At 46.7% G+C, this 21,919-nt stretch overlaps 3 protein-coding genes across 3 annotated transcripts; 1 reads left to right on the top strand and 2 right to left on the bottom strand.

Moving 5' to 3' along the window:
- Window positions 1-3,608: 3,608 nt before the first annotated feature.
- Window positions 3,609-4,742, bottom strand: s1pr1 (sphingosine-1-phosphate receptor 1). The gene has a single exon (XM_061078567.1). It carries the CDS (start codon window positions 4,728-4,730, stop codon window positions 3,609-3,611), a length of 1,122 nt encoding a protein of 373 aa, XP_060934550.1. The 5' UTR covers window positions 4,731-4,742.
- A 5,164-nt stretch (window positions 4,743-9,906) lies between these two features.
- On the top strand, window positions 9,907-13,339 carry dph5 (diphthamide biosynthesis 5). Its single transcript, XM_061077821.1, has 7 exons — window positions 9,907-10,124; window positions 10,476-10,600; window positions 11,138-11,246; window positions 11,752-11,872; window positions 12,115-12,154; window positions 12,319-12,422; window positions 12,883-13,339. Exons 1-7 carry the CDS (start codon window positions 9,990-9,992, stop codon window positions 13,113-13,115), a joined length of 867 nt encoding a protein of 288 aa, XP_060933804.1. The 5' UTR covers window positions 9,907-9,989; the 3' UTR covers window positions 13,116-13,339.
- A 76-nt stretch (window positions 13,340-13,415) lies between these two features.
- Window positions 13,416-19,332, bottom strand: slc30a7 (solute carrier family 30 member 7). Its single transcript, XM_061077820.1, has 11 exons — window positions 19,177-19,332; window positions 18,811-18,912; window positions 18,024-18,137; window positions 17,805-17,892; window positions 17,595-17,724; window positions 17,279-17,512; window positions 16,588-16,638; window positions 15,265-15,400; window positions 14,203-14,293; window positions 13,965-14,114; window positions 13,416-13,827 (listed from the first exon to the last, which is right to left on the bottom strand). The coding sequence occupies exons 1-11, from the start codon at window positions 19,254-19,256 to the stop codon at window positions 13,780-13,782; spliced, it is 1,224 nt and encodes a 407-aa protein (XP_060933803.1). The 5' UTR covers window positions 19,257-19,332; the 3' UTR covers window positions 13,416-13,779.
- Between the last annotated feature and the right edge of the window lie 2,587 nt (window positions 19,333-21,919).

The following is a 21,919-nucleotide window of genomic DNA, read 5'->3' as shown; positions in this document are numbered from 1 at the left end:
CAGAACATTAGAACATTAGAATATTAGAACATTAGAACATTAGAACATTAGAACTTCAGAACATTAGAACATTAGAACATTAGAACATTAGAACTTCAGAACATTAGAATAATAGAACTTCAGAACATTAGAACATTAGAACATTAGAACTTCAGAACATTAGAACATTAGAACTTCAGAACATTAGAACATTAGAACTTCAGAACATTAGAACATTAGAACTTCAGAACATTAGAACATTAGAACTTCAGAACTTCAGAACATTAGAACTTCAGAACATTAGAACATTAGAACTTCAGAACATTAGAACATTAGAACTTCAGAACATTAGAACATTAGAACTTCAGAACTTCAGAACATTAGAACATTAGAACTTCAGAACATTAGAACATTAGAACTTCAGAACATTAGAAAATTAGAACTTCAGAACATTAGAACTTCAGAACATTAGAACTTCAGAACATTAGAACATTAGAACTTCAGAACATTAGAACATTAGAACATTAGAACATTAGAACTTCAGAACTTTAGAACAATAGAACATTCGAACTTCAGAACATTCGAACTTCAGAACATTAGAACCTGCGGTTCTCTACCTCTCCTGCAGGAGGTGTGGACCTGATGCAGTTCCCTGATGTGGCCACAGGGGGGCAGCCCTCACTGACACATGACGATGTTTCTCTTCCTCACCTCCTTCCTTTCCTTGCTCTCCCTCCTCCACTATTCTTTTCTTTCTTTCTTTCTCTCCATCTTTCCTGTTCTTCTCTTCACGGGACATCTGTTGGACTCGTGTCCGTCCTGGAGACGGGTCCTCACATGTGTCTCCTGGAGACTGGTCCTCACATGTGTCTCCTAGAGACGGGTCCTCACACGTGTCTCCTAGAGACGGGTCCTCAAACGTGTCTCCTGGAGACGGGTCCTCACTTGTGTCTCCTGGAGACGGGTCCTCACATGTGTCTCCTGGAGACGGGTCCTCACACTTGTCTCTGAGGTTTCTACCTTCTCCACCTGCTACAGGTCTCAGTAGTTCTCCTCTTGTCTTGTTGAAGACCAGAGGACGTCTCACCTTGTTGAAGACCAGAGGACGTCTCACCTTGTTGAAGACCAGAGGACGTCTCACCTTGTTGAAGACCATGAGACAAACTTGGACCTGTGAATATGAGACGATACGAATTTTCTGTTCTTGATTAATTACTTAGTACTGTGTTCTAAGGTACTGCATCCTAATGTACTCTGTTCTCTGGTACGTGTTCTCTGGTACTATGTTCTCTAGTACGTGTTCTCTGGTACTCTGTTCTAAGGTACGTGTTCTCTGGTACTCTGTTCTCTGGTACAATGTTCTCTGGTACTATGTTCTCTAGTACAATGTTCTCTGGTACTATGTTCTCTAGTACGTGTTCTCTGGTACTCTGTTCTAAGGTACGTGTTCTCTGGTACTCTGTTCTCTGGTACAATGTTCTCTGGTACTATGTTCTCTAGTACAATGTTCTCTGGTACTATGTTCTCTAGTACGTGTTCTCTGGTACTCTGTTCTAAGGTACGTGTTCTCTGGTACTCTGTTCTCTGGTACAATGTTCTCTGGTACTATGTTCTCTAGTACGTGTTCTCTGGTACTCTGTTCTAAGGTACGTGTTCTCTGGTACTCTGTTCTCTGGTACTATATTCTATGGTACTCTGTTCTAGGGTACGTGTTCTCTGGTACAATGTTTTCTGGTAATATGTTCTATGGTACTCTGTTCTAGGGTACGTGTTCTCTGGTACTCTGTTCTCTGGTACTATATTCTATGGTACTCTGTTCTAGGGTACGTGTTCTCTGGTACTCTGTTCTCTGGTAATATGTTCTATGGTACTCTGTTCTAGGGTACGTGTTCTCTGGTACTCTGATCTCTGGTACTATATTCTATAGTACTCTGTTCTAGGGTAGGTGTTCTCTGGTACAATGTTCTCTGGTAATCTGTTCTAAGGTATGTGTTCTATGGTATCTGTTCTCGGGAACTATGTTCTTTGGAACGTGTTCTTCAGTACATGTTCTCTGGTACAATGTTCTAAGGTACGTGTTCTCTGGTACTATGTTCTTCGGAACGTGTTCTTCAGTACATGTTCACTGGTACTCTGTTCTCTGGTACTATGTTCTAGGGTACGTGTTCTCTGGTAATCTGTTCTAAGGTATGTGTTCTATGGTATCTGTTCTCGGGAACTATGTTCTTTGGAACGTGTTCTCCAGTACATGTTCTCTGGTACTGTTGATGACCTTGTTGATGACCTTGTTGATGACCTTGTTGATGACCTTGTTGATGACCTTGTTGATGACCTGTGGTTGTGATGTCATTTCCTCTCAAACACAAACTTGTTTTACGTCTTTATTAACATTAACAGAGTTACACAGTGCTCACAGACTCACACAGTTTCACAACAAACACACAACATTAATGGATTAATTGATCAAGGTGGTCACCATGGTAACAGCATTGATCTGGACAGAAGCTCATTGCTGCCAAAATTCAATTAATAAAAAATTAATAAATGATCAGATTCTTAAAACATGAAATTTATCTATCAGGTTCTGAGCTGAAATTTATAAAGATTAAAAATCTGAAAGAGACGCAAGAGAAACATGGTTCTGGTATTTTAGTTAATAAGTGATAATTAGTGTGATAATGGTCAATTTTAAGCTTTCAGTCGGGTCACCTGACCTTGAAATATTCATCCAGAGCATTTACTTTTTATTGAATTTTAAAATTAACATGGATCTCGGTTCAATTATTTTCTCATTACATGTTTATTATTCTACATTTATTGTTTTTTTATACATTTGACAGAAATGAGCTTCTGTCGTTCTGAGACACGACTGAACAAACCTGAAGAGAAAGAAAATGTCTTTTCATTTTCTGACAAACAGAATCTTTTTCACATATAAATTAATCGACTACACAGACGTCGCTAAAGATGACGACAAACATCGAGTGGGAAACTTTTTCAGCAACTTCTTCTAACAGTTAATTTTTACAGTCACGTGACAAAGGTGAGAAGAGTCCAGATGAATCAGGTTTAACTCAAACAACACGTGGACGTCATGTCTGACTTGTATGTGGTCACATGACATCACAGCTGACATACATGCTCAGTGTAAATGTTATGAATGAACGAGTGAATTATTTTCAGTTGAACTTTCTGAACAAACTCGGGCAGGAAACTGGTGAGTGAAGATGGAATCTGCTCGACACGTTTCAAGATGAAAATCACCTGATATCTGACTCGTCTTGTTTCCACATGTGACGTGTTGTTGTTTTTTAACAGGAAGTGGAGGAAACACGTTTCCATGAAATAATCTGATCTGATATATTTGTGGATACTTATGTTCTACAGGTTCTATCTGATCTTAGGGTGTCAGTAAAACGTCTGGTTCTTCTTCTATGAGGATCAGTAACATGAACAGAACCTGGACCCTCAGGATCCAGGTTCCCCAGGTGAGTTCCGGGGAACTGAGGTGTGAATATTCACTGGTTCCAGTTGAACCAGTTTGATCGTTTCCATAAGTGCCGTGTGTTCTGATCAGCTGATTGGTTTGTGAGGACGCCACAGCTGTTTCCTCTCTCACATTCTGATGTTTAGGAAGATGAGGCGACATTCCCCAAGGACGCCACCGTGGTCTCCCTCGGCGAGTACTCCACCTCCTCCTTGTTGGGGTGGGAGGAATTGTCGGATTTGCTGCGGCTGAACTCGGCGCCCACGATGGGCCCGGTGAACTTGGACTGGGGCCGGAGGCAGGAGGTGCAGCACAGCAGCGTTTTGAGGAATGCGCGGCGCATCTCGTTGCTGGTCAGCGTGTAGATGAGAGGGTTCATGGCGGAGTTCAGGACGGCGAGCGCCAGGAACCACTCGGCCTTGTAGAGAATGGGGCAGCTGAGCGTCTCGCAGGCCACGTCCAGCAGCAGGAGGACGAAGAGCGGCGACCAGCAGGCGATGAAGCCGCTCAGGACGATGATGACGGTCTTCAGCAGCGCCAGCGACTTCTCGGAACTCTTGCTGTTGGCGTTGGCGTTGCTGCGTCCGTTGGACACTTTGCGGAAGACGAGTTGGCGGCTACGTGTCCGCACCAGTGCATAGATGCGGGCGTAGAGCACCACCACGGCCATGAGGATGATGCTGAACACGGTGGTGCAGAACAGGATGTAGGTCTTGTGGTAGAGCGGCAGCACGGTGGAGCACTGGGTCAGGCTCTGGATGCAGTTCCAGCCCATCACCGGCAGCCCCCCCAGCACCGCCGCGATCATCCACACCGTGCTGATGAGCAGGAAGACCCGGCACGTGTTGCCGTTGTTGTGCAGCTTCATCTTCAGCATGGTGAGGTGGCGCTCGATGGCGATGGCCAGCAGGCTGAAGACGGACGCCGCCAGCGCCACGAACATGCTGCCCTCTCTGAAGAACCACTGCGTGGGCGACAGCTTGTAGGTGTTGGCGCCCGACAGCAGGATGTTGGCGGTGTAGACCACGCCCGCCAGCAGGTCGGACAGGGCCAGGTTCCCAATGAAGTAATACATGGGCTTGTGGAACTTCTTGGTTCTCCAGATGGTCGTCAGGACCAGGACGTTCTCCAGGATGATGAAGCAGCACACGATGATGAAGACCACGGAGTCGGCCTTCAGACCCGAGTCCTGCTCCGTCTTGCGGAACTTACCGGTGTAGTTGTAGTGTTGGGAGATCAGGTCTGAGTAGCCTGGTTCAGCCATGGCCTGCAGCTGCAGCGGGAGTCCAGCAGAGGGCGCTCTGTCCTCAGACTTCAGATAACCGTGTCAGGTGGTGACCCTGGGGAGGGGCGGGGGGGGGGACATGGTCCTGCAGAGAGACACCGACTGTAAGAGACTCAGATCTGATGAAGATCAAATCACTGATCAGTCAAGATTTGTTTGAATTATCTGAATAATAAACGTTGCTTTATTCTTTTATTAATTTTACTAATTCAATGAGTTAAAATATCAGGTTGTTTTTTTCTTCAGCTAAATGAAATAATTCTGTTCATCTCACATCGTTTCTATTCCTTTCTATTGTTTTCATTTAGTTTCTATTAGTTCAGATTAGTTTCTATTCGTTTCTATTCTTTTCATTTAGTTTCTACTCGGTTCTAGTTCTGATCTGATCCGGATCCCACGTCTGATCCGGATCACACGGCGTCGTTTTCACCACAAACCGATAAATCCGATCGACTGAAGTGAGTTCAGTAAACGATGTTTCAATATTTTAATCCTTTACATTTTAAAACCGAAGCTTCGAGTAAAAACATGTGAACAGAATAAAGTTTCTTTACCTTCAGAGGGAGGAAGAAGAAAAACGGTCCGACTGCAGAGAGACACGGAGCCACAATACACACACAGAGTAACACACACACACACACAGAGTAACACACACACAAAGAGTAACACTCACACAAAGAGACACGCACACACACACTCAGAGAGAGAGAGAGAGAGACGGAGCGACAGTACACACACACACACACACGCAGTTACACACAGAGAGTCACAGAGCAACAATACACACAGAGTAACACACACACACTCAGAGAGAGAGACTGAGCCACAGTAGAAACACACACAGTGACACACACACCTACACACTTTTTGGTTTCACAGTTAAAATCAATAAAAACATAAAACAACGTAAATATAATAATATTAATATTAATAATAGTAGTAGTGGTGCAAAATGCAAATATTTTACTTTTTGACATGAAAAACAAATCAGTTGCTGGTTCTATTGATAAATTAACATATTCTTTCATTTTATTTAACACAAATATCTGTTCTTTTGTTTCCTATGAGAAACATCCAGCTGCCCCCCCCCCCTCTGACCTCTGACCTCTGACCCCTCGGTGATGTCATCAGGGAGCTGGGGGTCAAAGAGTGTGGACCTGGTCTCTGGAGTCAATAATAATAATAATGATATTTATCAGTGATTATTAAAGTTGCTTGTTACAGATTGGAACTGGTCTTGGTGACACTGGGAGCGTTGGGTTCTGGTCATGTGACCAGTTTCCTGTTCACTGGTCACACAAAACAGAGCTGAGCACAAAGTGGGGGGAGCGGGGGGGGGGCATGGGTAACAAAGCATCTTTCCTCGGAGCTGCATAGCTGAGCGTCTCCATGACGACAGGTGGAGGGGAAACGGGACAGAAGAACCACAAACTGCATCGACAGTCTCACAAACACAAACTGCAGGACCCAGTCACACACAGGGTCCTGGTCTGCTCCGGGCCTGAGTTCTAGACCAGAACGTTACGATTGGTGCAGAGTTCTGGTCCTGGTGCCTGTCCTGGCCCTGGTGCTAGTCTTGGTCCTGGTCCTGGTGCTAGTCCTAGTCCTGGTTCTGGTCCTGGTGCTGGTGCTTGTGCTGGTCCTGGTCCTGGTCCTGGTCCTGGTCCTGGTCCTGGTGCTAGTCCTGGTGCTGGTCCTGGTCCTGGTCCTTGTGCTGGTGCTAGTCCTGGTCCTGGTCCTGGTCCTGGTCCTGGTGCGAGTCCTGGTCCTGGTCCTGGTCCTGGTCCTGGTCGTGGTCCTGGTCCTGGTCCTGGTCCTGGTGCTAGTCCTGGTCCTGGTCCTGGTCCTGGTCCTGGTCCTGGTCCTGGTCCTGGTCCTGGTGCGAGTCCTGGTCCTGGTCCTGGTCCTGGTCCTGGTCCTGGTCCTGACATCTCAGTCGTGCTGTGATCCCATAAATATTTGTCGAGTTGAATCAAAGATGAACTGATTACAGTTTGGAGGTCGAAGGTCACAGGGACCTCACACCAGCAGGTGAATGAGGATCCAGAGGTCGAAGGTCACAGGGACTTCAACCCAGCAGGTGAATGAGGATCCAGAGGTCAAAGGTCACAGGGACCTCACCCCAGCAGGTGAATGAGGATCCAGAGGAGATCCGGTTCTCTGGTTCAAGACCTGATGACATCACACAAACAATATGGAGGCATTTCATGTTGTGTTGTTACATTTGAAGGAGAGGCCCCCCCCCTCCCCCTCCCCCCCCTCACCACAGAGTGAAGCTGCTCAGCCTGGACGTCCCGCTGCAGCGGGGGGGTGAGGGGGTGAGGGGGTGAGGGGGGGTGGGGGTGGGGGGGTAGTGGTCCTCTTAACATTCAGTTCAGCTCATTAATGCAAAGCTGCAGCGGATCTGAATGAGTCTCTTTTGTCCTGTAATTGGAGCCGGTTCTGTGTCAGCCAATCAGAGAGCAGGGCCCCTCACCCCCCCTCACCGCCCCCCCACCCCCTTCTCCCCCATTGTGTAACGCTAGTTTATGGGAAATGAACCAATCAAAGCTCAAAGTGGAGGAACCGCAGAACTCATGATGTTCTCCTGTTGAACATCTGGACACATCATCTGGAGAACAGGTGACGAGAAAAGATCATAAACGTTCTACCTGTTCTCCACAGATCACAGGGTTCTCCACAGATCACAGGGTTCTCCACAGACCACTGGGTTCTCCACAGATCACAGGGTTCTCCACAGATCACTGGGTTCTCCACAGATCACAGGGTTCTCCACAGACCACAGGGTTCTCCACAGATCACAGGGTTCTCCACAGATCACTGGGTTCTCCACAGATCACAGGGTTCTCCACAGATCACTGGGTTCTCCACAGATCACAGGGTTCTCCACAGATCACTGGGTTCTCCACAGATCACTGGGTTCTCCACAGATCACTGGGTTCTCCACAGATCACTGGGTTCTCCACAGATCACAGGGTTCTCCACAGATCACTGGGTTCTCCACAGATCACTTGGTTCTCCACAGATCACTGGGTTCTCCACAGATCACTGGGTTCTCCACAGACCACTGGGTTCTCAACAGACCACTGGGTTCTCCACAGATCACTGGGTTCTCCACAGACCACTGGGTTCTCCTGTTCACACGTTAACCTCACATCATCATGTTCATGAGTGTTAGTAAGTGAAACCGGTTTCATCTGGTTCACTGGACAGAACCTGGATGTGAAAGTGGAGCTGAAGAGAAACAGTGAACAGAGCCGAACGGGTTCTGTGGTCGAGTGGAGCAGAACAACAGAGAACCCCCCCCCCCTTCTCCCTCCTCCACATCGCTGGAGAGGAGAGAGTCCGATACCATCCAACATACAGCATCCAACATCCAGCATCCAACATTCAAACATCCAACATCCAACATCCAAGCAACCATTAACTGGTCCCAGTTAAAAGAGTGAGGGAGGGGGGCCATGTTTACCACACAAGGGGCGAGCGAGGGGAAAGAGAGGGAGAGTTTTTCCCAGCAGCTCATTCACAGGCCTAGCTGCGTCGCCGTGGAAACCAGCAGGAGAGAGTGAGGATTTCTAATTTGAGCTTTAAGAGATTCACTTCAACTAAATGAAGAATTGTTCATGTGTATTTCAAAAACTTTAAATCTAAAAATCTAAAAAATTACATTAAAAGACAGAAACATAATCTGAAAATGATTTTGTGTCCGTTTCAGTTTTCTTTTGTTTGTACAGCGTCACAGTTTGTATCTGTTTTTTTTATTTCAAGACTCAGATATAACACATATAACAATGAGAATGAAAATAATAAAAACAATAACCATGATAATAATATAATGACGTCTCTTATATTAACTCTGTTCCTGTGTTTACTACAAACTGTGATTTCTGAAATGAGACAAAAATAAAATATGATTGACTGAGAAACACCAGTAACACCTGAATCTCTCTAACTTCTCTGAGAAATATGTTTTCTTATTTATCTTCCTACTGTTTTGTTTCTGATTGTGAGACAGGAAGTGAGTTTACATTAAAGAAACTTCTAACTATTAGAAATAAAATCCAACATCTCGTGACACGAATACGTCATCAAAGGAAAACATCATGTCAGCATCTAAATCCACAAGTGGATCTTTGTTACTTCAGGAAATAACAATAAAAAGTACTTAACTGAATACAAGTACCATGTACCTCACTGAGTACAAGTACCATGTACCTCACTGAATACAAGTACCATGTACCTTACTGAATACAAGTACCATGTACCTCACTGAATACAAGTACCATGTACCTCACTGAATACAAGTACCATGTACCTCACTGAATACAAGTACCATGTACCTCACTGAGTACAAGTACCATGTACCTCACTGAATACAAGTACCATGTACCTTACTGAATACAAGTACCATGTACCTTACTGAATACAAGTACCATGTACCTCACTGAATACAAGTACCATGTACCTCACTGAATACAAGTACCATGTACATCACTGAATACAAGTACCATGTACCTCACTGAATACAAGTACCATGTACCTCACTGAATACAAGTACCATGTACCTCACTGAATACAAGTACCATGTACCTTACTGAATACAAGTACCATGTACCTCACTGAATACAATTACCATGTACCTCATTGGATACATATTTTTTAAATACGTGATGTTTTCAACGTAATTTGGTGGAGCGTGTTGGCGCATGGGCAGAACGTATCACGGCCCCAGTGGTCGTGAACATAGATATATATAAACACTAGATGTCTCGGCCAACGGAGTCGAACGTCACCACATGGCGGCCATCTTGCCAGGGTGGCTCGCTCACCCATAAACGTCAGATATGTAGTTATGACACTGCATGAATTATTAAATTGTTTAGAAAAATAACATAAAGATTCATAAGTATGCAGTGTCATAGCTACATATCTGACGTTGATAAAAAACCAAACAGTTTAAAAATCGGTTGAAAATTGAGCAAGTTATGGTTATTTAAAAAGTACGCACCACTACAACACAATGTTATGGGTGAGCGAGCCACCCTGGCAAGATGGCCGCCATGTGGTGACGTTCATGGTGACGTTCGACTCCATTGGCCGAGACATCAAAGGTCGTGAACAGTCCAGGTTTTACGTCATGCCGTATTCCGTCTGTGGCAGCACACGAGTCAGTAAACACACAGTGACGGCTCTGCTCCGGTGACGCGGCGGCTCGTCCGCGGCTCCTGACCCGGCAGCATGTTGTACCTGATCGGCCTCGGCCTGGGGGACGCGGCGGACATCACGGTGAAAGGCCTGCGGGCCGTGGAGCGCTGCTCCCGGGTCTACCTGGAGGAGTACACCTCGGTCCTGTCCGGAGGGAAGGCGGAGCTGGTGAGGCTAGCTCCAGGGTTAGCATCCAATGCTAACCACACTGTGTGTGTCTTTTATCCTGTGTGTGTGCGTGCTTGCTCCTGTGTGTGTGTGTCTGTGTGTGTGTGTGTGATTGATCCTGTGTGTGTGTGTGTGTGTGTTTGATCCTGTGTGTGTCTGTGTGATTAATACTGTGTGTGTGTGATTGCTCCTGTGTGTGTGATTGGTCCTGTGTGTGTGTGTGTGTGATTGATCCTGTTTGTGTGCTTGCTCCTCAGGAGCAGCTCTATGGGAAGCAGCTGATCCTGTGTGTGTCTGTGTGTGTGTGATTGCTCCTGTGTGTGTTTGATCCTGTGTGTGTTCCCTCCTCAGGAGCAGCTCTATGGGAAGCAGCTGATCCTGGCGGACCGGGATCTGGTGGAGCAGGGAGCGGATGAGATCCTGAGAGATGCTGATGTGGAGGACGTGGGCTTCCTGGTGGTGGGAGATCCCTTCGGGTGAGTCTCCAGCCTGAGACACTTCCTGTCAGTGGCACTTCCTGTCAGTGTAACACTTCCTGTCAGTAACACTTCCTGTCAGTAACACTTCCTGTCAGTGTAACACTTCCTGTCAGTAACACTTCCTGTCAGTAACACTTCCTGTCAGTAGCACTTCCTGTCAGTAGCACTTCCTGTCAGTAGCACTTCCTGTCAGTAGCACTTCCTGTCAGTTACACTTCCTGTCAGTAACACTTCCTGTCAGTGTAACACTTCCTGTCAGTAACACTTCCTGTCAGTAGCACTTCCTGTCAGTAGCACTTCCTGTCAGTAACACTTCCTGTCAGTGTAACACTTCCTGTCAGTGTAACACTTCCTGTCAGTGTAACACTTCCTGTCAGTAACACTTCCTGTCAGTTACACTTCCACCTCGTCGTTCCTGCTCTGACTCGTCAGCATCACTCCTACTTCAGAGGAGTTTCTGTTGCTAAGCAACCAGCTGCAGAGGAGACCATCTACTTCCTATTTACATGTCATGTGATGTGTTTGTTTCTGCAGAGCCACCACCCACAGTGACCTGGTGCTGAGAGCAGTGCATGCTGGGATACCGTACAAAGTCATCCACAACGCCTCCATCATGAACGCTGTGGGCTGCTGCGGGCTGCAGGTAACACTTCCCCCTGAGCTTAGTCTCACAGGCAGAGCTGATGTCACAGCATCTGTGATGTCATCTAAAATCATCGTCATGACTACAGATACAAAGGTTTGATGTCACTTCCTGCTTGACAGGACGTGACATCACGTCCTGTCGTGTAGTTTGTGTGCTGCCTGACAGTCGAAGCCCAGGGCTTAAGAGAAACGTCATGTGACCTCATCAATAACTGACCTGTCAGACCAGCCAATCAGTGAGCAGGACCCAGCTGCAACCGCCCCCACCGACAGATTAGCATCAACGCTAACAGTTGTCCCCTGGGAGGTCGTTAATATGCTAATGAGGGGGTGGGGCATGTAAATGAGCGGTTTGTGGAATCAATCCCATCAGCCCCTGCTGTCAGTGGACATGTATACACCCCCACACCTGTCAGACAGACAATACTTACCCTGTGTGTGTCTGTGTGTGTGTGTCTCTGTCTGGGTGTTAATGTGTGTGTGTGTGTGTGTGTGTGAGTCAGCTGTATAACTTTGGGGAGACGGTGTCGTTGGTGTTTTGGACGGAGACGTGGAGACCGGAGAGTTTCTACGACAAAATCTGCAAAAACAGAACAGCTGGACTTCACACACTCTGTCTGCTGGGTGAGTCGCACGCACACACACGCACACACACACACGCACGCACGCACGCACGCACGCACGCACGCACGCACGCACGCACGCACGCACACGCACACGCACACACACACACACACACACACACACACACACACGGACGGTCAGGAGGTCATGTGACGTCCTTTGTTTTCTTTGTGTCGTCAATTTCAAAATAAAACACACGTTAAGTCAAAGCATTAAAGTGATTGTGATGATTTGATTGACAGATATCAAAGTGAAAGAGCAGAGTGTGGAGAACATGATGAGGTAAGAACCCGAGCAGAACCACCTGAGAACCACACCTGGCCCTGGTACAGACCGGGGGGGGGTCACCCTCTGGTGTCATGGTTTTCAGGAAGTTTTAAATGATAAATAATGAAGGATTAGTCTCTGATTGTTATGATTGTTGTGAATGTTGGATGTGGTTTCAGAGGGAAGAAGATCTACGAGCCCCCCCGCTTCATGACGGTGGCGCAGGCGTCGGATCAGCTGATCCAGATCATCCAGAGGAGGAGGGGGGGGGGCGAGCACATCGGTGAGACATTAATGAGTCATACAAATATTATGAAGATTTGTGACATTTAAAACTTGCAAACATTAGACACAATCTTTATTTTTTTCTACTGAACTTTTTGCTTTTCAAAACACACTTGAACGAGCTAATGTTTGTTAGCATTTGTTAGCGGGACCATATTGTACTATGATACTATCTGTAATGACAGGAAGGGGCCAGTAGGGGGCCTCAGCATGAAAACAGTTAGGGCTACGTCTTGTTGGGTACTTCCCCCCCGACTGAGGCCTACGGGATCGCACTCGTCTCTCAGCCCAGCCTCCGAAACGCGATGCTAAGCTAGCAGCGTGTTAGCTACCAGAGGCTAACCACAGGGCTAGGCCTGGTCACCTGTCACTCAAGTGCAGTCAGCCAATCAGAGGAGGAGCTCCAGATCAAAGGATCATCTCACTCTAACGGGTCCGTTAACGTGTCTTCTCTCCAGGTGTGACCGAGGACACCGTGTGTGTGGGCGTGGCCCGACTCGGCGCCGACGACCAGGTGATCCGCGTGGCGACGTTACGTCAGCTGGCGTCATGTGACCTCGGCGCTCCGCTGCACTCGCTGCTGGTCACCGGTCGGCTCCACCCACTGGAGGTGGACATGCTGCGAGTGAACGCAGAACCGAGCGCGCTGGAGAACCTTCGCCAGATCGACAGCTCCACCTACACCTCCTAACACACACTCACGCTGGTCTGCAGCACATCAGGGGACCGGCGTATTGAAATCATGTTTTTTTTGTCCTGATAAAAATGTTTTGATTCAGTTAAACTTTATTAAATCGAGACGTGAACATTTATGTTGAAAATCATGAATTTTATCAGAATTTAACAAACTGGTTTCAAGTGATTAATGTGTTATTAAGTTGTTTTTTAAGCTGATCAATAAAAAGGTTGTCACTCTTTGTGAGTTTATTATGAGTGATGATGTCATAACATGTGTGACATCACAGATTGAAGCTGCAGATCAATAATCAGATAAAGTGAATTCATTTTATTATACAATTACAGTTGAAAGAGGAAACCGTCACATGACTTGGCACATTAAAAACAAGAGTGACATCACACTCACCACGGACCAATGAGATGGCAGCGGTGTGGTCCCAGAAGGGGTGTGGTCCCAGAAGGGGCGGCGTCTCAGATTGTCTCTGATTCATATAGAAGGCACTTGAGGGCGGGATCACAGTAAAAAATGGGGGGAGGGGCTTGTAGAGTTCATCAGTTCTCAGTGCCACCCCCCCTTACCACTAACCCCAACCCCCGGTCTCTGTTTGTGGGGGGGGGGCACCTGCAACAGCAGATTGAATGTGATTGGTCCCAGTTTCAAAGAGAAGGCGGAGCTTTTACATCGCCGCCACGTCAATCTGAACGTAGAGCTGTCGGACGCCGGCCTGCGGACAGACGGAACATCAGTGAGACTTTACAGTAAATAATAATACACCTCAGGAAATATACAATCAATACTACTGTCAGTGTGTGGTGCGTGGTGCGTTCAGGGGCCTGTGTGATGCGTGGTGCGTTCAGGGACCTGTGTGAAGATGTTGTGGGTCTGGCTCTGGATCCAGCGCGTGTCGGCGTCGGGGGCGACCAGCAGCTTCAGCGTCCCGATGTACACGTCCGTGCACAGGGTCCAGAAGTGCGGCTCCTGCAGGTTGTACACGCCCTGCAGCCGCTGCACCTGAACACAACACGCCGGGGGGGTGGAGTTAGTGTCACTGAACATTGGAAAGCACAGCCCCCTGCGTGTGGGGGGGGGGGGTACGCACCCTTTGGTAACACTCTGGCAGAACGTGGTCCAGTGACGGAGGCGTTCTCTGCATCAGGATCGAGATGGACTCCTTCAGTAAGGGCACCACGCTGAGGGGCAGAGGTCAGAGGTCAACACATATAGAAATATACATACATGTAAACATTGTAACATTCTCTCAAACACTCTTCGTTAGTTCTGAAGCGTTTCCAGCTGCAGGAAGCTGATGCCTGTGGTGGCGTGGCGGCCTCACTGACCACGCCTCCTCTGATGCTCTCACGCCGCAGCTGCGTTCACTTCCAGCCAATTAAAACCACATCGGCACTTATCACCGGAGCTTCTGGGAAATCTGACCACTGCATTGACATCACAAGGCCGAGTCCAGGACTGGTTCCAGCTCATACCGATGGTTTGAGACACTGGAAACGTTGAATGTCGGAACATTCTTCACATGACTGGAAACGTTTTATTGTCTGCATCAGCGTTTTAATGGATTATCTGGATGCTCTGGTTCTACGTCAGTTCTGAGGAACCGGACTAACAGAGCGTTTAGTTAAAGGTCCTGTTTGATCTGTTTGGTCCTTTTGTTATTGAAGAAGTTCTAATGCTCAGTGAAACTGTTTTAGGATCCTTCAGTTGATTCAAGTATTGGATAATAAAAGGTCCCTGATGTTCTACTGGTCCCTGAAGGCAGCAGGAGAGTGAGACGTGTGGTGGTTCTCCGACAGCAGTGTGAGGTTCTTTATGAGGTTCTAGTCCCTGAAACTGTTGTGTGGTTGTGTTCAGTTGCATCAGCTTCTGTTGTGACTCGGAGATCGTTCACTGCTCAGAACGTTTCTCTTGGTGACTTAAGAACAAAGGAAGTTGAATCTGAGACGATACAAATAAAATGTGATTGATGGGATTTTTCTAATATTGGTCAAATTAACTTTAATTATACTCTCACACAGAGGTAACATAGTGTGTGAGTATAATAGTGTTTGTGTAAGAGTATACTTACACAAACGTTTGTGGATGTGTGAGGTTATGATGCTGTGTGTGAGACTGAATTAATCTCATATGTATATCTTTGTGTTGTCACCTGACTCCGATGAGGATGGAGATCAACATGGAGCAGATGGGATCAGCGATCATCAGGTTGTATTTCTGCATCAGCAGAGCAGAGATGATCACACCCACACTGCCCAGCGTGTCCGCGATGATGTGCAGCAGGACGCCTGCAACACACACACACGCACACGCACACGCACACACACACGGATGAGAAACGTGTGAATGTCTGTGATGTGTGGTCTTCACTGTGCGGTGTGTGAGCGCCCCCCAGTGGCACAGTCAAGTTACATCTTTTTTATTTTCATGTGAAGAAAACCAATGTTCTGTCATCTCAAGTTTCTAAATAAAGTTTTAGAAACTGAATGTCTGGAAAAGGACCTGTTCCACCCGTGACATCATCATGTGATCATGTGACCTGGGGCCTGTGGTCATGTGACTGGAGGCGAGGTCACCAGGTCATTTCAGGAGAAACGCTGTGGTTAACCGGAACCAGGGAGGTGAGGTGCAACGCTGCAGCTCAACTTTATATATGTAGCATATGAATTGAATCATGTTTTATATGAAATATATAGATGTAATCTTATTTATATTTATATATTGTATGTGTGAGTCAAGGTTGTTTAGTCCCTCGTTCAACTTAATTCTCCAAAGGCAACGGACAATAACTGGAAGGATTCAGCTGGATGTGACTCCGCCTACTGCTCACTGCTGACTGACATGTGACTGACATGTGACTGACATGTGACTGTTCCCACTGGTAACCAGTGGTAACCACTGGTAACCAGTGGTAACCAGTAATGTTTCTCTCCTCACCGGAACGGGAGATACGACTCTGACTTTAACTGTTTTGTGTTGTCTGATCTGCTGAAGCTACACTGGGATCATAAAGTTGTTTATAGAACATAAACTCTTAACACCGGTGGAAATTGTTTTGTTATTGTGAAAGTTGTCGGTCTCTTGGTTGTTGTGTTCATACATTTGTGAGCATTTGAAAACAAAGTGGTGATGTTTGTCAAATAATGGATTTAAGGTTGAATTAGCAGGTTTGTTGGATGTTTTCTTTTTGTGTGACTGTTAGAATAACTTTGTCATAATAACACAATAGTGAAATGATCTTGTTTCTAGTTGAATTAATGTTTGTGGACACTCGATGACATCACAGGAGCAGCATGGAGGCATGTTGTGTTTCCTGTTGTGTTATTACGTCTGAAGCTTTGTTCACTTTCCACTTCAGTTGTGTTGGATTCTGCTGCAACACTGTTTACACCTGAAACCCCCCCCCCCCTTTAAAGTTGTCATACTGTGTGTGTGTGTGTGTGTGTGTGTGTGTGTGTGTGTGTGTGTGTCTCACCCTGCAGGATCTGTTTACTGGAGCCGCTCCCCAGTGGGCGGAGCACTTCATCTGAAAGAAAGAACAACATCTTCATCTTCATCATCATATCATGGACGATTATGACAATGAATATTAGGTCTCTAACAAATCTCAAACCAAAACCTAAACCACAGACTGACATGAACAAGTTGTGTCCTGAACAAGTTGTGTCCTGAACAAGTTGTGTACATGAACAAGTTGTGTACATGAACAAGTTGTGTCCTGAACAAGTTGTGTCCTGAACAAGTTGTGTACATGAACAAGTTGTGTACATGAACAAGTTGTGTCCTGAACAAGTTGTGTACATGAACAAGTTGTGTACATGAACAAGTTGTGTCCTGAACAAGTTGTGTACATGAACAAGTTGTGTACATGAACAAGTTGTGTCCTGAACAAGTTGTGTACATGAACAAGTTGTGTCCTGAACAAGTTGTGTACATGACCTTTGAATTGAAGCGACACAGACGCTTCTCTTTCCTGAATTGTTGCTTTATGAAGATTCACAGTAAAACCCAGAACATTTGTTGTTGGAAGTATACCGATTGAACTCTAGACGACACACACACACAAACACACACACGCACACGCACGCACACGCACACACACACACACGCACACACAGCAGAGGTGACACTTCATCTGCTCTGTTTGTGACCTGGTATTAACTCACTGTGACCGTGTGGTTCCTCATGACTGTGTCCATGACCGTCATGACTGTGTCCTCCATGTCCTCCATGTCCTTCATGTCCATGTCCATGTCCTTCATGTCCATGTCCTTCATGTCCATGTCCATGTCCTTCATGTCCATGTCCATCATGTCCATGCCAGTCGGAGGTCTTGCTCTGGTGGTTGTGTCCTCCGTGATTCAGACTGCCGTTAAACGAAGAGTGACTGTGACCGTGACCTGAGAGAGAAGAGATTAGAGAACCCTGGTTCTGCAGGGTGGTTCCACAGGGTTCCCCTCAGTGAGGTTCTCCAGCACGTACCTTCGTCTCCGTGAGAGTGTCCGTGTCCTCCGTGTTGGAACACAAAGATCCCGACCAGGTTCACCAGGAGACCGGCGATGGACACAGGAAGTAAACGGTCATGATGAACGTCTGGAGGTTCCAGGGCTCTCTGACAGACAGACAGTTCCAACTGAGTTTGTGTGTGTCTGTGCGTGTGTGTACATGTGTGTGTCTCTGTGTGTGTGTTACCTCCACTCCCTCAGAGAAGATGAAAAACGCTGTGAAGATGAGGAAGAGTCCGTTGACGAAGCCGGCTAACACCTCAGCTCGGACATAACTGCAACGCACAGAGACACACAACACAGTCAATGCTGTGTTGTGTGTCTGACCCATAGGAGAAGTTGTCAGGACATCTCCACCTGGAGATGTTTTAGTGTGTCTGTGTTGTGTAACTATGTTGTGTCTGACCCGTAGGAGAAGTTGTCGTTACATCTCCACCTGGAGATGACGGACGCTGCGAGACCTGCGAGCAGAGCGGTGCAGTCGAAGAACATGTGGAAGGAGTCGGAGATCAGACCTAGACTGCAGACACACAACACACACACATCAGATACACACAACACGTCAGATACACACAACATGTGGAAGGAGTCGGAGATCAGACCTAGACTGCAGACACACAACACACACATCAGATACACACAACACACACATCAGATACACACAACACGTCAGATACACACAACACACATGTCAGACACAACACACACATCAGAAACACACAACACACACATTAGACACAACTCAACACACACATCAGAAACACACACCACACACGTCAGACACAACACACACATCAGATACACACAACACGTCAGATACACACAGCACACCCGTCAGACACAACACACACATTAGACACAACTCAACACACACATCAGATACACACAACACACATGTCAGACACAACACACACGTCAGACACAACACACACATTAGACACAACTCAACACACACATCAGATACACACAACACGTCAGATACACACAACATGTGGAAGGAGTCGGAGATCAGACCTAGACTGCAGACACACAACACACACACACATCAGATACACACAACACACACATCAGAAACACACAACACACACGTCAGACACAACACACACAGTCCCACTAACACTACGTGGCAGCTCCGGGAGCCGCCGGCCGCTCGCCGGGCTCACGCCGGGGAGCCCTCGCCTCTCTCGGCCTACCTGTTGCTCCACACGCCGTAGGAGAGCTCCACGAAGGCGAAGGACAGGTTGAGGCAGAGGAAGGAGAACAAGTTCCGGGAGGTTTTATCCGCCAGGATCGACCTGAAACAACAGAAACATCAGCCTCACACCGGGACTCACACCGGGGCTCACACCGGAACTCACACCGGGGCTCCGCGGTCCTCCGGCCCGCCACAGTGTCACACTTCACCCGCCACGGACCGGCAGCCAGCACCGACACCATCACTGCACTGATCCGGACCGACCGGGGCTAGCCGGCTAGCATCATGCTAACGCTGGCTGTAGCGTCAGCACAGTTAGCAGGTTAGCATGTTAGCATGTTAGCAGGTTAGCAGGTTAGCTCACCTGAACCATCCTGACAGCTTCACCAGCAGGTTCAGCTTCGTGGGTTTGTACTCGTCGTCTTTCACAGATGAAGGTAACATGTTAGCACCTGGACACACACACACACACACACACACACACACTGCTGTGCCTAGCTACAGCAAGCTAGCTGACAACTTCCGGTTCACTCGCATTTCACAATAAAGGCCTGTAAAACATTTCCGGTTTCTCAATCAGCTGATGCTACTGACTAACTACTGGATAAGTACAGATGAACTACTAACTAACAATAGAACGTATGAAACATCCTGTTTTATGGGACGAGGCAGCCATGTTGTTTTATTATTATTGTATTAATATGAGTAACAGAAATTTAAGTTTAAACTGAAACTGGGAAACTGGAGCCAGAGCTTTGTGTCTATGCTCTGTGTGACCAGCAGGGGGAGTCAGAGCTCTATGTGACCAGCAGAGCTCTGTATGACCAGCAGAGCTCTGTGGGTTACTCAGGTAACTTCAGGTTTAATCAGCTGGTAAAATCACCATGGTAACCTGAGAGAATCAACAGCTGACCAATCAGAGGAGAGTAAAGCAGAGCGACGGCAAAGAGTGAAAAGTGAGAAACAATGTTTTATTTGTAATATTTAAAGAACAAATGTGACAGTAACTGAACTGACCTGCAGGTGTCACTGTTGTTTCTTCACATTGTGACCTTGTAAACTCATGATGCAGGTTACCATGACAACACCATGTTAGACGGAAGCCGTCACTCAAACATAAGTTTGTGTTTTCATGTGATTTCAATCTCATCAAACCTTCAGCGGCTGGAGACTCACATTAGTTCCAGATCCAGATCCAGATCCAGATTCAGATCCAGATCCAGATTCAGATCCAGATCCAGATCCAGTTTATTATTGGCTTTTTCACAAAGTTGTTTATTAGTCTGCCTTTTGCTGGCAACTCTCCAGAACCCGGACCAGAACCAGTATCAGAACCTGACTGTGGATCAGATGTAGACTGTGGATCCAGAACGTGGATCAGGATCATGTGGTTGTGGAGCTGCTGCTGACGACAGGAAATACCTTCAGATTAAAACGACAAGACGCAGCAGAACACTTCCACTGCTTTTACACAACAGAGGTCAGAGGTCACACAGGCTCAGCAGCTCAGCGACAGCTGAAACACACCAGACGGACTCACAAAAACACACAACACGTTAGCAACACGTGGACGTAGCTGAATCTTAATCTGTTGGGGGGGTATCCCAGGCCCAGGGGGGGTGGGGGCAAAGTGTTGGTTCATTGTCTGTTTTGTGTCTGTTGTTTTTTATGTGTTTCTGTTGTGTGTCGGTTGTTTCTGTTTGTCTGTTGTGTTTCTCTATAACCTCACTCTGTAAAGAGACCTGAGATAAAGTCTGTTGTCATTCAATGAAAATCAAAAAACAGTTTGATTGGATGTGTGTCGCCCTGAGACCTGAGGTCTGAGACCTGAGACATGAGACCTGAGGTCTGAGACATGAGACATGAGGTCTGAGACATGAGGTCTGAGGTCTAAGACATGAGACATGAGACATGAGGTCTGAGGTCTGAGACCTGAGGCCTGAGGTCTGAGACATGAGGTCTGAGGTCTGAGACATGAGGTCTGAGGCCTGAGACATGAGGCCTGAAACATTAGGTCTGAGGTCTGAGACATGAAACATGAGGTCTGAGGTCTGAGACCTGGGACATGAGACCTGAGGTCTGAGACATGAGGTCTGAGACCTGAGACCTGAGACATGAGGTCTGAGACCTGAGACATGAGGTCTGAGACATGAGACATGAGACATGAGGTCTGAGACATGAGGTCTGAGACATGAGACATGAGGTCTGAGACATGAGACATGAGACATGAGACATGAGACATGAGGCCTGAGACATGAGGTCTGAGACCTGAGGTCTGAGGAACACAAACCCTGCGTCCCATGACTTCAGGTTTAATTCACAGTCTCAGTTCTACCAGCTCGTAGTTGTGGGTCTGTGGTTGTGTAGCTGCTGCTGACGACAGGAAATACCTTCAGATTAAAACAAGACGCAGCAGAACACGTCCACTGCTTTTACACAACATAGGTCAGAGGTCACACAGGCTCAGCAGCTCAGAGTTGGCTGTAGGAATGAGGGGGGGGGCATCAAGTGTTGACTCATTGTGTGTCTGCTGTTTCTGTTGTGTGTCTGTTGTGTTTCTCTGTAACACCATGTAAAGAGCCTTGAAATAACGTTTGTTGTGATTCAATGCAAAACAAATAAACTCTGATTCAATTGTGTGTCGACCTGTTGTGACAATAACAAAACACAACAACACAAAACAAGCAGTACAACAAAAACAGACACAACTGAACAGAAACATTTTGCAGCAGGTTGATGTGAAACTGGAGCAACGGGATCTGTCTATTTCCTGGCACAGTGACAGTAGTTTAACAAGCTGAACAAATTAATTCAGTGTGTGTGTCTGTGTGTGTGGGGGGGGGGTGGGTCCTCTCTTACACAAAGCTCATTGGCTCTTGAGTCCATTGTCATGGAAATGAAGAGGATCAGACCCTCACAGTCTGGTATATATAACATACATGTAAAATTCATGTTATATTTCATATTAACATGTGAGTTGTGAACTACCTTTTCAAAATATATCTATTTTTATTTTCATTTCACTTCATAAAAACTGCTTTTATTTCAGGGTGATTGTTTAGTGTGTTAATATACACACGTGAACACATGAACACATGAACACTGAA

Source organism: Limanda limanda, chromosome 9 (genome assembly GCF_963576545.1).
Source record: "Limanda limanda chromosome 9, fLimLim1.1, whole genome shotgun sequence".
Taxonomy (NCBI): Eukaryota; Metazoa; Chordata; class Actinopteri; order Pleuronectiformes; family Pleuronectidae; genus Limanda; species Limanda limanda.
Note: the sequence above shows the minus strand (reverse complement) of the source record. Positions and strands in the feature narration are given on the sequence as shown.

Excerpts from the sequence above, each read along its gene's own strand:
- s1pr1 (XM_061078567.1), bottom strand. The coding sequence starts at position 4,730 with ATGGCTGAACCAGGCTACTCAGACCTGATCTCCCAACACTACAACTAC.
- slc30a7 (XM_061077820.1), bottom strand. The coding sequence starts at position 19,256 with ATGTTACCTTCATCTGTGAAAGACGACGAGTACAAACCCACGAAGCTG. Across the intron at positions 15,401-16,587 it reads CAGTAAACAGATCCTGCAGG|GCGTCCTGCTGCACATCATC; the intron begins GTGAGACACACA and ends TGTGTGTTGCAG. Across the intron at positions 14,115-14,202 it reads TGCCAGAGTGTTACCAAAGG|GTGCAGCGGCTGCAGGGCGT; the intron begins GTGCGTACCCCC and ends TGTTGTGTTCAG.
- dph5 (XM_061077821.1), top strand. The coding sequence starts at position 9,990 with ATGTTGTACCTGATCGGCCTCGGCCTGGGGGACGCGGCGGACATCACG. Across the intron at positions 10,601-11,137 it reads GTGGTGGGAGATCCCTTCGG|AGCCACCACCCACAGTGACC; the intron begins GTGAGTCTCCAG and ends TTGTTTCTGCAG. Across the intron at positions 11,247-11,751 it reads TGGGCTGCTGCGGGCTGCAG|CTGTATAACTTTGGGGAGAC; the intron begins GTAACACTTCCC and ends TGTGTGAGTCAG.